The following is a 17,298-nucleotide window of genomic DNA, read 5'->3' on the forward strand; positions in this document are numbered from 1 at the left end:
TAGTTCATCCGTCATTATTCATTTCCATTCAGTCTCATCCTTGTCTTTGTTGTTCCTTTATTCACCTTTATCCATCCTCATCCATATCGTCAACCAACCTCTTATTCATCACCATCCATTCACTGATTCATTCTCGTATTTATTTTTATTCTCATTCATCCTTTCTTATTCACATTATATCAGTCACCTTCAGTCAGTATTCAGCCTTCGTTCACCCATCTTCACCCATCCTCATCCATCCTCACCCATCTTCATCCATCGTCATCCATCCTCATCCACTTTAACCCACCTCTGTCCATCTTTATTAATTTCTTGTCCGCTCTCGTCTTTTGTCATCCACACATCGGCATCCACCCACACCCATCTTCATCCATCTGTTTATCTGTCCATCTCCATCTACATCCACTCTTCACTCGCACTCATCCAGGCTTTTTACTCATCCTCATCCATTTTCAACCATACATGCTATTTTTTCAGTCATCCACCCTCCTTCTCATCCAGTCATCCACTCTCAGCCATCCTTATCCATATATTATTTCTTTCCTGGGATTATTTTTTAACTTCATCCACCCTCATCTCGTCTCATCCACTCATTTACTCTCATACCCACTCTAATCCAGTCATCTATGCTCATTCAGCCTTGTATCTACCCTCATCCACCCTTCACCCTCATTCAACCTTGCATCCACCCTGATCCACCCTCCTCCACTCTCATTCAGTTTTGCATCCACCTTCATCCACCCTTCTTCACTCTCCTTCAGCCTTGCATTTACCTGATCCACCCTTCTCATCTACCCCCGCCCTGCCTCCCAGTCCCCCACCCCTCCCCGTCACCCAGACCCCCACCTACCCCACCCATCACAATGCTATGGACTCTAAGGGGTGAAAGTCAGTCACTGTGGGGAGGGGGGGTCCAATAGGGGCCGTGGTATCTTGGACTTGGTAGGCTCCCTGGTGCCCCTTCCTTACCAATTTGTTTGCATATTTCACTTTTACCCTCTCAAGACGGAAGTAATATTAGTTGTTTTTATTATTTTTTTACTTTGTTTACTGATTTATTTATTTATCTACCTGTTCTTAATACTGTTATTGGAGTAGATTCAGCTTAGAAATGACTTCCTATTCTCTAAATCTTGAAACCATTCTTCTCTATAACCAGTCTCTTTGGGACAGGAAATAACTAAATTATTTTATTTGGACAACTGCCCGATGATTCCGTTCAACTTGTAAGTGATTTTCTCTTCCCAGAGGGTAAAAAAAAAAGAAAAAGAAAAAAGAAAAAATCCACCAAGTCTTTCAGGTAGAGATTAAATTCCAGGTATTTTACTGCGTCTAATGGCAGGCGATATTTTAAAGCTGTGAATTGGCTTCCCATCCTCTGCGAGTTAATAAGTTAATGATGTCCTGTGTGTTATATATACAATTTGGGTCACTAATAAAACGATAAATATGAGAATCAGGAGAAGAGAGTAGTGTAATAAACAAAACAAATGGCAAAGGAAGAGGTGCTAACGAGCCCTCTAAATCCACGAGACCACGGTTGAGTCACCCTGATTTGTTTAATGGGGTGTTTACATTCAGAAATAAAGAGTAAACAATCATTATTTTCTGAGGTATATTGTTAAAGGCTCAAATTAATATCCGTACCATAATACTGGAAAGATACGCGTGTAAAAGGATAAAGGGGGATAGAAAAATAGAGAAGAAAGGAGGAATGGGGGATAGGAGGAAAGGGGGATAGGAGAAAAGGGGGATAGGAGGGAGAGACAGGAGGAAGGGACAGAACGCCGCGCTGGGACAGGAGGAAGGGTGTTCTGAAGGAAAGGGGGATAGGAAGAGGAAGGGAGGATAGGAGGAGGAAGGGGGGATAAGAGGACAAAGAGGGAAAGGAGAAGGACAGGAAGATTGAAGAAGGAAGAGGAGATTGGAGAAGGGAGGGAGAAAGCCAGTACTTACAATATAATAGTAATAATAATAATATTAATAATAATAATAATAACAAATTTGTTCATATCAGATTCAATAAAATGTGTATAATACTGTGATGATACTGAATTCACTCCGACTCAGAATTAGAATATGCAAAGTGTCATTATGCTTTGAAATTCACTGTTACATTTTCTCACAGTCGCAGGTTAAGCATATTCTGAACCTTAATAACTCAGAATACACTACTTAAATACAGTCCTATATCAAGTAAATATCTGTATATGCCGTAATACTTTAAAATACAGAGTTATATTGGCCTACAAATCTGAGGTAACATTTTTATTTAATACTCCAAATATTGTCTATCTATAGCCAGACGCCTTAATCCCGTAAGGGGTGGCCACAGACAAATCGCCTCCATGTCTCCCTGTCCCCTGTCATTACGCTGCCCTTCCCCCAACTCACCCCGTCTCTCACACTCCGAATACATACTGCGAAATTTATCCACAAAGCCCTGTCTTTATCATTACTTAAGAGATTTGAACAGAGATTTACGACAAACTTACGATCAATCCTATTTCGTAACTAAGATATTTTTTTCTACAGGAGGGATAAGAGACATGCGGACATTCTACTTTCGCCTTTTCTTGTCCTTCCGATGAAAAATGACCCTAGATACAATAGAGAGTTGGTCATAAATAAGTGAATCTGGAAATTAAATTGTGTAAATTGGTGTATCTGGATTTATCAATGGTGTGGTATTTGTTTGTCTGTATTTCGTTTATTTGGCATCCTGATTTAAGGCAGAAAAAATACTGCAACTTAGGCAAGAACAAAAATTTTCAACACTAAAACAGTAATCGCTTCGCTAAACGTTATTTTCATTTTTGTCATGCTACCTCCAGACGGTTTTATTAATGGTAGAGGAGGCTTTTTAATGGAGGGGTTAGACAAAGCCCTCGTTAACCCCTTCACTGCCGGGGCCATTCCTAAGCTGAATGAAATCGTCTGCAGGTAGTCTGACTCAAATGTAAACGGTGTCAGCTTAGTGAATGAGGTAATGACACATACTTGGTTAAAACTGATTCTGTCTCCTAATCACACTGGAATACTATCTGTTTATACATCTCAGGACCTGCTAGTGAGAGATACAACATTAGTGACTGTTTATACAATTAGCAGAAGCCCCCTGAAATATACAATACTTCCATCAAATACTACTCAGTGACAACCTGTACTTTTTATCTTGCTCTTTTCTTTCTCACATTCCTCCTTGTCGTCTTCTCATCCTCTTCCTTCTCGTCTTCTCTTTCTCCTCCTTCTCGTCTTCTCTTTCTCCTCCTTCTCGTCTTCTCTTTCTCCTCCTTCTCGTCTTCTCTTTCTCCTCCTTCTCGTCTTCTCTTCTTTCTTCTCCGTTGGTATTTTTCTTCTCTTTCCTCAGGCTACACATGAACAATGTAATTCCTTTAGTGACACAGAAACTTCTCAGGCAACCCGGCATTCATTTTCTTAATTTTCCTCATTTTTTCCCTATTGTTTCATTCACTTTCTTCATTTTCCCCATATTCACTTTTACTCTTTTCTTCTCTTTCTTTGCTTCTCTTCACATTTGCAAGCACTTCATCACTATTCATTTTTTTTTCCTCCTTCCTTTTCTTTCACTTTTTTCTCTCTTTTTCTATCCTCTGTTTCCTTTCCTCTCTTTTTCACATCGTTCTCTTCTCCTTTTTTCCATACTTTCTATCCTTTGACCCCTCTCCTTTTCTTTTTTTCTCCTCCTTCTCTTCCTTTTCTTTCTTCTCCTTCTCTTCCTCTTCTTTCTTTTCCTCCTCTTCTTCCTTTTTTTTCCTTATTTTGCATCATTTTCCTCCTCTTCTCCTTTCTGCTTTTCTTCCTTTTCTTTCCATAATTTTCTCTCCCTCTTCTTATCTTCTTTTCTTCCTTCTCTCTCTCCTTCTTTTCCTCCTCCTCTCTCTCCTTCTTTTCCTCGTCCTCTCTCTCCTTCTTTTCCTCCTCCTCCTCCTCCTCCTCCACGCCTCACACCCAGGGTCTCCATGAAACAAAGCAAGAAATAGCAAGACGGGGAAACAAGCGAGAGTGGGAGTTTGGCAAGTTGTTTGTTTGTTTACCTCCTGAACATCTAAGAGTAATACTTCTTGTTTATCACTGCTGAGCTACACAGGTTAGCCCCTTCACTACGAGCACGCCTCTTTTATTTATTATTTATTTCATTTCATTTGGATGATTATTTTCAGCTCACAAAAAGGCCTTCGGTAAAAAAAAAAAATCATTTAATTTAATAGTGATTTTTTTTTTCAATTTTTTCTTGTCACCAGGTACTTATATTCCCAGTGCAAGATTTTTTTCCCTAATTTATTCCTACTGTCGCATCACGAATTTATTTTCAGCACAAGAAGAACACCATTGACTGATAAAAAAAAAAAAAAATTGAGCTTCATCAGTTTTGTGAACGAGAGATCGATTTTTTTTTTTTTTTAATCTTTATTCTTGCTTCCACCTGACGATTTTTTTTTTTCAGTTCCAGTTTGACGAGACGGAACAGAAATATCATCAGCCTCTTTATCTATTTATTTATTTTTTTGTTAACATTAGACTACATTTTTCTGTTTATGGCGTCTCGTAGTGAAGTGGCCAATACATCTCCTGTCCCTTCGCAAAAACTTACATATTATTACAGTTCGGGTTTTTTGGGTCTGGTATTTTCACTTTTTTTGGGGGGTGAATGGGACTTTTTTTTGGTCCTTCACTGCGATGATGTGTATACTTCATTCATCTTACCCACTGGTGATTTTTCGAACTTTGGGAGGGGGGGGGAGTATTAATTTGTGGGTGCTAATTTCGCCCCCTCCCTCACGATGAATAAAAATCCTCTGAAGGTGACAAGAATTAAATACAGAACACGTCATTGGAGTGAAGTGGTTTAGGGCTAACTGGCAAGGGGGGGGGGGTTGTGAAGTTTCAGTCCTCAAAATCTATCTATGAACACCTTGCACTGAACACACACACATGTTCACAGGTACGTTATGAACTTAAGGTCTGTACAAGCTGTTTTTATTGTTTTGCTTTCACAGTGCTGTTCAATTCAGAGCCACACCCGGCATGTGGACAGTGTGTTTACTGGGAAGACGCCTTGTTGTTTAGTGGGTTCAGGCGCTCAGAGTGGATGCGTCCGATTGAGGTTTAAGGCAAAGGGAGATTGAGTTTTATTGTTCATGTAATGCTGCTCAGGAAAGAGGGACTGGTGACTCGCCTCAGAATTCTGGACTGAGTAACGTAGACCCATGCCTCTAAGCTCCTGATGAGGCTATATAGAACGGGATAAGAGGTAAAATCTATAAGGAAAGTCCAAGTCGGGCCCAAACTGTTCAATCGTCACCGTAAACACACTATCCATATGCCGCTGTAACTCTTCAAATTCTTCTTTTATTATTCTATTATTATTTTTTTTCCAACCATGACCCTGAAGTACGGCATTTCGTTTTGAACAAAATTGCACACGCACTTTCACTTAAACATTACTAATCCGTTTGTTTTCGGTCATTTTTTTTATATATATACACACTAGACGCTACGCTATCACCACAGAATTCTATAAGTTAGTTTCGTCATCACTATTTATATTGGTTCGCTAGAGAGTTTGTTATTGTTCTTTGCTGTCAGTGTTTGATGTTGTTGTTGTCGTGTTTCGTGGATCTTCTTAACCCCTGGGCTGCAAAAGGCTTGGTGTTAAGTTTTGGTTAATTTCAGATGATTTTATTTAAAGCTTAGAGAATTCAAACATTGCCAAAAATTTATTAAAATCCCATATCTCTATTTTTTTCCCCCCCATGAACTAAGAACTCTGTAATTTGTTCTAACTAGGCAGATTTATTTATTTATTTTTTTCCTCCGCAGTCAAAGGGTTAAGAGGATTATGTTACTATTTATATTTCCTGTTGAGTCGAGAGTTTAGGATCCCTTTCGCCTTTTCCTCCTCTTTTCTTTCTTCTGTTCCTTCTTCGTCTTTTGTCTCCTTTCCAGTTTCTTCTTCCTGTGTCTTCTCTGCCCTTTTCAGATCCTCATTTATTTTCATCTTCCTCTCTTCCAACTTCCTTCCTATACTTTTATCATCATTCCTTACCTTCTTTATTCATGTTTCTCTTCCCATATACCTTCCAGTATCTTCATCTTCCTCTCTTGTCATTCCTTCCTTGATCTTCACCGTCCCCATCTCCATAGTACACGCTGCTCTCTTCCTTGCTGACCACTCCCTCTCTCTTTCTTCGCCTCTTTTTTAACATCTCTTTCCCGATCTTCTTTTTAGTCGCCCCTTCCTTCCTTGATTTCCAGTCTTTCTTCTCTACTCCCTCAGTTCAGTCTTTCCTCTTCCTTTTCTTGCCCTTCCATACCATTCTTTCATCCCATCCTCTCCCTTCCCTTTTTCCTCGTATCTCACTTCTTTCCTTCCTTTCCACTCCTTTCCTTTTCTCCTCCTATTCTCTTTGCTCATCCTCTTCCTATCCTCTATCCATTTTCTCTCTTCTTCTCCCCTACTCTTCTTCCCTTACTCCTCTTCTCTCTTCCTCTCCCCTTTCTTCCTTTCCTATCCCGCTTCTCTCCTCCTTCCCCTATCTCTCTTCCCTCCTCTTCCCCTGCCCCTCACACAGCCGGGAGTGAGGGGCTGGAGTTTTGGACCTGGACGGAGGGTAGGGGCGTGAGTGTGGTGTCCTGTGAGGTGGGGTAGAGGGGCTTGTCGCTGCTCTCGGGGGATATACCCAGCATCAGGCGGTTCGTGGCGTGACGTTCTGCCTCGCGGTCTTCGGCCTCCTGACGCCTGGAGGAGGGAGAAAATATGTGGGTGGTTCAGAGGGAAAAAAAACTACACAGACATTAATATACTTACACTTACATACATACATTTATTCATTCATACATGCATACATACCGATACATACATACATACATAGCTATAGAGATAGTTGTTGATATAAAGAACACTGGAAAAAGAACAGACAGGATAATCAGATAAGAGTAAAGTTTACAAGCTAAACCACATTACAAAAAATCAGCATAATGATCTGGAAGCAGAGGAGATTCAGATATAGTAAGAGATATGACTGGATGTGTAAAAAAAAATAAGTAAAAATATATATAAAACGACTGATATGACTGCAAGTGTAGAGGAGACACGAGAGATGTGAAAAGATAGATAGATAAGAATAGATGAAGATATAAAGACAGATAGAATTAAAGGTATGACCCTAAGTATATAAGCATCTCGGAATGAACGAAACTTTTTAAAAATGGCTCTCTCTTTTTCAGTTTGTGTGTGTGTGTGTGTGTGTGTGTGTGTGTGTGTGTGTGTGTGTGTGTGTGTGTTAGCCTGGTCGACTTCTGTAGGTTCTCAGTCTTTGGTTCCTTTTTTGTGCATTAAAAAATAAAGAGAAAAAGATAAATACAAGAATGAAACAGTACCATACTCTGTTCACTCTAACTTGGCGCAAAATTGGCATCTTCCCATCTTGAGTAACGAGCTGTAACAAGAGACTGGCTACAGTGTGTGGTGCTAGTCACAAAGAAGTGCTATGGAAAGGATGTAGAGCCCTAGTGTAGTCCTATTCTGCCTTTGAACTTCGGAAAATAAGCTACACAAGGACGAAAATCTGAGCCAAGTTAAGGTGAATGAACTACAGGTCGAGGAGAAACGGTGGTCAAATTAAGTGATAATGAAAATATTCGAAATCCGTGAAGTTATACCGCATCTCATACATAAATATTACAATTAGAAGAGGCAAGAAATATTGAACTTACTGAGTGTGGGTATTACAAAACATGAGACGTGTTCCATGAGTGTAGTGGAAGTAAAGGCAAAACATAAGTGGAAATTATAGTAATGTAGTTGGATGCAATAAAACCGGTACAAGAGACAGTATACGTGCTGAAGGAAGACCAATAAAGTCAATGCAAGAAAAATGCTAGATGTAGATGGAATAAAAACGGTGTGTCTGAGTGAACATGGTGGAATAATAGGCCAGATTAAGGGAAATCTTTATCATAAGCGTTAATATTGAATTGCTGGGAGTACACGAAAATTATCGAGATTAAATGAACGTTTGGGAAGTAGCACAAAATTGATTATACCAACCCAGACGCGATCAAGTTTAGCTGGATTTAATGGAAGATTTGGAAGTAGCGGAAAATGTATTGGATATGAAAATGATGATAGAATTATTAATTTTGCAACACAATATTCTTATGTTATTATTTTGAATTTCCATTAACCCCTTCAGTACGATGATGTTTTAATTCCACTCTGATAACTCCTCTTCCTGCTCTCCTTTCCCGTTCTCTCTCCCTCCTCCCTCCTTCCTCTCTCTCTCTCTCTCTCTCTCTCTCTCTCTCTCTCCTTCAGTACTTCTTCTCCCCTCTCCTGATCGTCCCTTCATTTTCCCCACCCTTCTTTTCTTTCCCACTCTCCCCCCTTCTTCACCTTGCTGTCTCCCACTGCTCTACCTCTCCCCTCCTCTCTCCTTCCCCTATTTCCTTTCTTCTCACCTTCCTCCCTTTCTTCTCCTTTCCTTTTCCCTTCTTACTCCCTTCTATTCTCCCCTCTCTATTCTTCCTTCTTTCTCCCCATTTCCTCTCACTCTGCTCCCATTCTCCTCTTCCTCTCCTTCCATCTTCTCCTCTTCATCTCCTCCCCCCTTCTAACCCCGTCCTTTTATCTTCCCCTTTCATTCTTATACCACCTACTCTCATCTTCCCTCCTTTATTCCCCTCTCCACTACACCGCATGCTCCCCTCTCCTTCCCCCTCCCACTCACCCCTCTCCTGCCAGAGAGGGTCACATCTGGCCATATAAGGTAAAGTGACCTAAAATGACCCCTCAGCCCATCGTCTGCCTATTGTTACCCCTCCTCCTCCTCCTCCTCCTCTCACAACTCTGTCACGTCTTTCACTCCCCTCTTTCACCTCCCCTCCCCTCTCTCAGTCACATTTCCTTTCTCCTTCTCACTCTTCTTCCTCCATATCTCATGCTTCTCTCTCTCATTCTTTCCATCCACTTTCTTCCTATACACCCTTCTTTCTTCTCTCTCTCTTTTCTTCCTCCTTCACCCTCATTCTCCTTTCTCACTCTCCCCTTACCTTGGTTGTCCTGCCTGTCCACCTAACTCTATTCTTTTTCATCTCTCTCTCTCTCTCTCCCTTTCATTTCTTTCGTCCTTTCTTCATCATCCGCTTCCTTCTTTTCTCCTCCCTTCCTACCTTCCTTCATTCATTTCTTCCCTCCATCCTTCCTACCTTCTTTCCCTCCTCCTTTCTTCCTTCCTTTTTTCCTTCCTTCCTTCATTCATTCCTTCTCACTAGCCACAGGTAATGAGGGAGAAAACAATGCCAAAATGACTCTCTCTCTCTCTCTCTCTCTCTCTCTCTCTCTCTCTCTCAAGCACCCCATTCCTGAGAGAGAGAGAGAGAGAGAGAGAGAGAGAGAGAGAGAGAGAGAGAGAGAGAGAGAGAAAGAGACCACTTACAGCCACGAGCCTAGCTAAATAATTCACCCCTCACCCCACCCTTCCCCTCTTTATCCCCCTCACCCCCTCCCTCACCCCATTTCTCTCTATCTCACTCCCTAACTTCCTCCCCCTCACCCTCTTACCCCTCTTTCCCTCACCTTTTTACCCCTTACCTCTCTCTCTCTCTCTCTCTCTCTCTCTCTCTCTCTCATTTGACCAAGTGTGCGTCTGTCAAACCCCAAAATGTTTTAGAGAATTTTAGACAGTCATAATTTTTCGGTCATAGTTCTGTTCATTTCGTTCAGCCTTTTGCCTCATCATCACCTTGACCACTATTTTTTTAACATTTATTTATTTATTTATTTATTGTTCGTCCTCATATGTTTCTTTGTCTTAATTTTGATTTTCTTTTTCATTCTTTTTTTTTTTTTTTTGATCGGCCCAGTCTCGTACGTCAGGATTTTTTTTTTAGTTATGTTGAGAGCTCGTCTGTAGCCCTTTTTTTTTCTCTCTTTCTTTTTTTTAGCTATCAAGGCTCCCTAACACCTCTTCCTTAGCGATTTATTTTGCATACGACACTTTACTTTTTTTTTTTTTTTTAATGTTGTGGTTAGTCAATTCTCCCCCTCATTTTTTTTTTGTATTTATTTATTTTATTTACTTCCTAACATCGGATTAACGCGCCATTGTCTCCCAAACTCACAAGAATTTTAAACTGCAGTGCTGAATGTTTAAATGTTGACCTTAAACTACTTTGTCCATATGTTTAAAAGTATGTTTGTTGTGAAAATATATCAGTTTCGAATATAATGCTTCTTTTAAGCATATTAGTGACTTAATATTTTCGTATGCGGTAAATGGACGGAGGGTGTGGAGGGTATGGGAGAGTCTTTATGATTATTTTCTTTTGATTCGTAATATTAATCTCTCTCTCTCTCTCTCTCTCTCTCTCTCTCTCTCTCTCTCTCTCTCTCTCTCTCACCACCACAAGTTGATCCCGTGCGACAAACAGCTGGGAACTTCCTCAACAAACCTGAATTACTAACTGGGTGTCTGTCTGTCTCACACCTCATCTCTCTCTCTCTCTCTCTCTCTCTCTCTCTCTCTCTCTCTCCTCCTTCTCCTCCTCCTCCTCCTCCTCCTCCTGGGAAGACTTGGACGCTACTAACTTATTTACTTCTCGATGATTTCCCCTCCTTCTTCACCTCCCCATCCCACCTCTCCCCCTCCGACCTCCCCCTCTCTCCCCTCCCTTCCCCTTCTCAGTTCTCTCTTGCCTCTTGAAATTGAACTCTTACCGCCCTTATCCCACTTTCCCCCCCCCTCTTTTTGTCCTTCCCTCCCCCATCCCACTCTCTCCTTTTCCCCTCCTTTCTCTCCCCCCGTCATCCTTTCCCATTCTCTCTTTCTCTTCTCCCCATCCTCCATCCCTCCCCTTTTTCTCACCCTCTTCCCCCACCCCTATGACTTTGACTCCTCCCCCTCATATCACCCCTCATTCTCCCATCCCACTCCTTCCTTTCTCCCCTCCCCTTGCTATCCCTCTTTTGTTTCTCCCCGCTGCATCCTTCATCTGTTCTCCCATTCCCCATCTTCCTTTCCCCTCCTCCACCACTTCTTTACGTATCCCCTTCCTACTTTTCCCTTGCCCCTCCCTTACAGCTCTTCCTCTTTCGTCTCCCCTCCTATTATTCTAAAAATCATCAACATCTATAATTAAATAATTTGCGGGAGGGAGTAGTGGGTGGGGGAGAGCCTATGTCTTATTTTTCTTTTCCCATACACGTTGCAAATATAGTTCGGGACATTAGTTTTAACCCTAACAAATAACATCATCATAAGCCAATAGGATCCCGTCACCTGTGCTTTTTATTGTGTATTTTAATAGGGAGGTTAATATGATGAGGAGAGGTTTGATCGAGAAGGTGCAGTGGGTGAAAGTGAAAATAGTAATGAAGCATAGTTTCATATTGCAGTGAAATTCCTCTATGTCCAGTCTTCCTCCATCTCGTCTCCATTCCCTTTCCCCTTCCATATTTTTTTCCCCTTCCTCCTCCCCCTTCCATATCAGTTTCCCTTTCCCCCTTCCCCTCACCAACCCCCTTCCCCAGCCTTTCCCCTCGCCCATCTTCCTCCGTCTATCTGCACCCTCAACACCAAAATAACAAATCCATTCCATCCATCTAAGTTCCACAAGTTTCTCTTCGATCCTGCTCGTCGAGTTATCTGGGAAAAGGACACACTGACTTCTTAAATTAGGGATTGATGTGTCGCTCCTGGTTGGTGTGGGGACTGGGGGATTGGGAATGGAAGAGGGAGGGAGACTGGATCCTGTGTGACGTGTTTTGTTGGTTATGGTGGAGAGGGAAATGTTTGAATAGTGGTGTGGTGGACTTGCTTATCTCTCTCTCTCTCTCTCTCTCTCAGCTGTATCTGTGAGTGAGTTGTAACATTGATTTTAGCAGGATAGTTTCAGGGGTGCCTTGTAAATGATTGAGTCCCCCCCTCGGAGATGCTGCATGGTTTTATGAAGTGTGTGTGTGTGTGTGTGTGTGTGTGTGTGTGTGTGTTTGTTTGTGAGAGAGAGAGAGAGAGAGAGAGAGAGAGTGTGTGTGTGTGTGTGTGTGTGTGTGTGTGTGTGTGTGTGTGTGTGTGTGCGCGCGCGCGCGTGGCTTGTCATGACTGGTGAACGAAGGAAGGAAAGAAGGAGGAGAGGGGGGGGGAAGAAGAGGAGGGAGGAGAGAAGAGGTAAGGAATGTGGAGAGGAGAAAGGGATGACGAAGGAAGAGGAGGATGGAAGAGACGTTGAATGATTTTATGAAGTGCGTGGCTTCTCACGACCTGGAAAAAGGGGAAGAAAAAGAAAGAAGAGGAGAGAAGAGGAGGGAAGACTGGGATAAGAGGAAGGAGGAAGAGAGGAGAAAGGAGGAATGAAAACAGTGCCCGTCTCTTATTGAACTGGCTCAGACGAAGACAGGAAGAGAGGGGGTGAAGAAGACGAAGAGAAATGGGAGAGATGGAAGAAAATATGACAGAAAAGGAAAGAATTTTGAGAGAAGCAGGTTAGTGGAGGACAAGTGTGATGGGGAAGACAGAGAGGAAAAGGGAAGTAAAGTGAGAGGGAAGAGCAGGAAGGGGGAGGGAGCAGGGAGGAAGAGAGGACAGGGAAGGTAGGTGGGAGAATGAATAAAAGGGAGAGTAGTTAGTGGGAGAGAAAGAAAAGAGAGGGAAGGATGAGAACGGGAAAAAGAGGGAAAGGAAGGAAGGAGGGAGGAAAGAAAGATGAGAGAGGGAGAGAAAACAGAAGTAAGGGTATAGAGGAAGGGAGGGGAAGGAAGATGGGGGAAGGAATAAAAGGGAGGGGGAAGTGAGTTGAAAAATGGCAAGGAAAAGGAAACAGAAAGGGAAGTAGAGAGGGAAGAAGGAAGTAGAAATGATAAAGAAAGGTGGCAAGGAATGGAGGAGAGAACAGGGGGAGGGAGGGAGGGAAGGAGGAAAGAGGAGAGGGAGGAAAAGAGGGAGAGAGAGAGCAGAAAGGTGCAAGAGGGGAAGGGAGAAGAAGCAGAGTCCAACAGGGGAAACATTTTTAAGCAAGATGGATGAGGCAAGACTGGAGAGAGAGAGAGAGAGAGAGAGAGAGAGAGAGAGAGCACAGGTTTGCAACAGAGCAGTAGACAAAGGTGTGTGTGTATGTGTGTGTGTGTGTGTGTGTGTGTGTGTGTGTGTGTGTGTGTGTGTGTGTGTGTGTGTGTGTGTGTGGGTGGGTGGGTGAGAGAGAGAGAGAGAGAGAGAGAGAGAGAGAGAGAGAGAGAGAGAGAGAGAAAATACTGAACTATTTTTGAGAGAGGGTGAGAAAGCTTTGGTTCAAGAGAAAGAAGAGAGGAAAAAATAGGCTTCTGAGAAAAAGGAAAGGACTACAGAGAGAGAGAGAGAGAGAGAGACTTTATACTGAAGGGGACAGAGAAGAGATTGTGTTTGTGATGGAGAAAGAGAAGGAATTTGATTAGTGTCAGAGAGAAGGGGACCGAGAGAGAGAGAGAGAGAGAGAGAGAGAGAGAGAGAGAGAGAGAGAGAGAGAGAGAGAGAGAGAGAGAGGAGAGTCAGGCCGATCGGTGGCTGTAAATCTTCTGTTCTTCGAAGGTAAATTGATTTTGACGGCGGAAACCAAGGTGCACACCGAGAGAGAGAGAGAGAGAGAGAGAGAGAGAGAGAGAGAGAGAGAGAGAGAGAGAGAGAGAGAGAGAAAGAGGGCTAGGAGTCAGGGAAGAGAGAGGGTGGAGTATAAACAAATTAAACCCAAGCGAAATTGACTTTGGTTTACTGAGAACCTGAGAGTAAGAGGAATAATTGATTGTACACTCCTTCCAGTATACATTTCGACGAGTCTATATTATTATCTATCTAAATAAATGTATATCTATTTGTCTATCTATCTATATGTTTAACTGTCTGTCCGTCTCTTCTTTTATCTGTCTATATGTATAATCACCTGTCTGTCTATTTTTCGATCTAACCTTAAGCTAGAGAGACTAATTGTGAACGCTGTTGACATGTGTTTACGTTATGTCTCTCTCTCTCTCTCTCTCTCTCTCTCTAGATGGTTTAATCAGCTTGCAAGAACCCCCTAGTACTGAAGGGATTAATGAAGGCTGTGTCTGACCTCCCCAGTAAAAAAAAATAAGTCATGAGCTGAGGAGAATCGTCTGAAAATAGCAAGAAAAAATCACACACACACACACACACACACACACACACACACACACACACACACACACACAAAGACGACATCCAGCTGAGAGAAATCCCGTCAATCCTGTTAATGTCCTTTTTAATCTCTTCTCCCAGACGATTTTATTCAGCTACGCAGGAAATCCCAGAAAATCCCTTTTGTACTGGGGGGATTTTTCTGAGGCTTCATCTAACCCCTCCAGCTTGAAAAATATATCTTAAGCTGAGGAAAATCGTCCGGAGAGAGAACAAGAATAAAATAAAACACGCATCCAATGGGTTAATTAAGACTATGGCCAGCTCCCTAACACCTTTTTCTAAGCGATTTATTTTCTTATTACACCTTACTGTCCTCTTCTGTGCAAAATAAATCCTTCCAATATAGCTATACTCTACCTAATTGACGTACAAAAGGATATTAACCAGGCATATCAAAAAATCAGTCGCTAAGGAAGAGGTGTTGGGTAGCTTCCTCGACGGGAATACGGGCCTATATCTTAGTTTTCGAACAAAAAAATCTAAATTTATTAAAATAGGCTGAAAAAAAACTAAACCAAAAGAACAGGTGAAAGAAGTATTCTTAAAAAGTATTGATTTTGAATGACAAAATAATAGACAGGCATAATGAAAAATAATGATAGTATTAGAAAATGATTGAGAGCACTGAATAAGAGTATTGAAAATTAGTAAAATATTTAGTAAGAGTCATCAGCAATTTAAGAATGTTAACAAATGAATATTAACAGTAATAATTTATAAGAGTTAAGAAAAATAAAAGACATTGAAAAATTTATAAGAATACTAGGAAATGAACAACAATAACAATAAATAAGGCTAACAGGAAATGAATAAGAGCAATGACAGTGAATAATAATAAGAAATAAATAACTAGGAAGCACTTCTCTGCCAATACCGGATTCGGATCCGGATCGGCCCCCATATTTAATCAATTCTTTCTTGGCCACCCTTCCACACATCGGAAACTTTTGGAGATATCATGAGGACAAAAAAACAAACATAGGTGAATACATAACCTCCTCCAACTTCCTTGGCGGAGGTAGCAACAAGTAAATAACAATAAAAGATAAACAACCATAGAAAATAAATAACAATAACAAATAAAAACTATAACAAATAACAGTAATATAAATGATAACATAAATAACAACAACAGATAACAAATAAATAACAATAGCAAATAAATACGGTACGAGTAATAAGAACTCCATAAAAGAGCCGTAACAAAAACGAATAACACAAATGAATAACCCATCCCCTCAACACCTGCCAAGAAGCGAATCCGTCTTGACCTCGCCGGTGTCCTAGGGGTGTTGATGAATGGTGAATAATACAGCCATTCACCAGGGACCAAGGGGGTGGGGGGGGTGTAGTGTATAATGGAGCAGGTTGTAGCGGACGTTAAGAATTGAGAAGGAATGAGAGGGGGGTGAGGGGTGAGGGCAGGGGTGTAGGTGAAGATGGTTAGAGTGTGTGGGAAAAGGAGGAGGAGAAAGACGAAGAGGAGGAGTATAAAGAGGAGAGGAAGGAGGAGGAGGGGGAGAAGAAGAAGAAACAGAGAGGAGGAGGAGGAGGAGGAGGGGGAGAAGAGGAAGAAAAAGAGAGGAGGAGAAGGAGGAGGAGGAGATGATGGAATAAATGAGATGGGAGAGAAGGAGGTGGAGGGAAGAAAGAGGGAAGAAAGGATATGTGGGTTAGAAAAAGGACAGGGAGAGGGTTATGACGCTTTAAAGATGGGAGGGATAGGAAGGAAAGTAAGAAGAAAGACACGAAGGAAAAGAAGAAATCCAGGTATATTATCGAGGAAGGAGACAAAAGAAAGAAGATGAGGACAATGATAAGCTGAAGAGTATATGGGGATGGACGGAGGTGAAAGGTAATGGAAAAAATATACGGATAAAGTGACAAACAGTAAATCACAAGAAAATCATCATGTTACATTCACGGAAAATGAGAAACTATTACATGTGCCTGGATTGATTTGTTACATAGCAGTTATAAAACAAAGCCACTGCTGAAGTATTACCACAGGAAGTATATTATTATTATTATTATTATTATTATTATTATTATTATTATTATTATTACTATTATTATTATTACGCTTCTGATGAAGCAGAACGGATTTGATGATGGGTAGTTCGCAGTTATGATTGTTTTAAATATAATCCAGGTTATGAAAAAAAAAAAATGCAAAAAGTCATAAGTTACTGAGAGTCCTTTTCACAAAGCATAAGAAAAACCAATATTAGCTTGTACATTTTTTTTTAATTTAGCTTAGATACTAGAGTGGTATGTTAGCAAGGAAAATTATAACTTCATTAATTTGTACTCCTTGTATACCAGTCCACTGTAACTGATAAATATGGTTATTTTTGGAGTACCCCAATTAACAGATTACTACCATAGATGTGATAGTGAAGTCATTAATATTAGAAAGGCATTATTTATAAAAAAATAAGTATCAGCAGAGACCCCATTTATTTTTCACATTATTTACGCTAGTGTGGGATATTCGTCTTAAATTAGCCAGCCATAATTAAAGCCACAATGCTAATAAACTATACAGATCTACAGTGTAATTATGTACCGCCCTGACGACCTCATTAAAGCCATAGTGGGCCGCTCCATCACCAGGGGTCATTAATAGACGGGTTTAATTAGTCATTGGTGTCATCAACGCTACGCTGGGTTGGCGATTTTGGAGGTGGACATTTTGGAGGTGGACATTTTGGAGGTGGACATTTTGGAGGTGGACGTTTTGGAGGTGGACATTTTGGAGGTGGACGTTTTGGAGGTGGACATTTTGGAGGTGGACATTTTGGAGGTGGACATTTTGGAGGTGGACATTTTGGAGGTGGACGTTTTGGAGGTGGACAGTTTGGAGGTGGACATTTTGGAGGTGGATATTTTGGATGTGGACATTTTTGGAGGTGGATATTTTGGAGGTTGACATTTTTAGAGGAGGACATTTTGGAGGTGGACATTTTTGGAGGTGGACCTTTTTGAGGTGGACATTTTTGAGTTGGCCGTGTCTTGTAGGAAGGAGAATTAGAGCCTGGCTAGGAGAGTGTGAGTACGATGGAGAGGGAGACTGAGAATGAGACAG

At 41.4% G+C, this 17,298-nt stretch overlaps 1 protein-coding gene across 1 annotated transcript in view; it reads right to left on the reverse strand.

The window, feature by feature from the left end:
* Nucleotides 1-6,578: 6,578 nt before the first annotated feature.
* The window catches only part of LOC145407772 (uncharacterized), a 161,239-nt gene continuing 150,519 nt past the window's right edge, over nucleotides 6,579-17,298 (reverse strand). The window contains exon 4 of the mRNA XM_080278641.1: nucleotides 6,579-6,763. Within this exon, the coding sequence (XP_080134767.1) occupies nucleotides 6,589-6,763 (175 nt within the window). The 3' untranslated portion in view covers nucleotides 6,579-6,588. The remainder of the gene's footprint in view (nucleotides 6,764-17,298) is intronic.

Source organism: Coenobita brevimanus, chromosome 74 (assembly GCF_032717465.1).
Source record: "Coenobita brevimanus isolate Jiangsu-jjx chromosome 74, ASM3271746v2, whole genome shotgun sequence".
In the NCBI taxonomy this organism is placed as follows: Eukaryota; Metazoa; Arthropoda; class Malacostraca; order Decapoda; family Coenobitidae; genus Coenobita; species Coenobita brevimanus.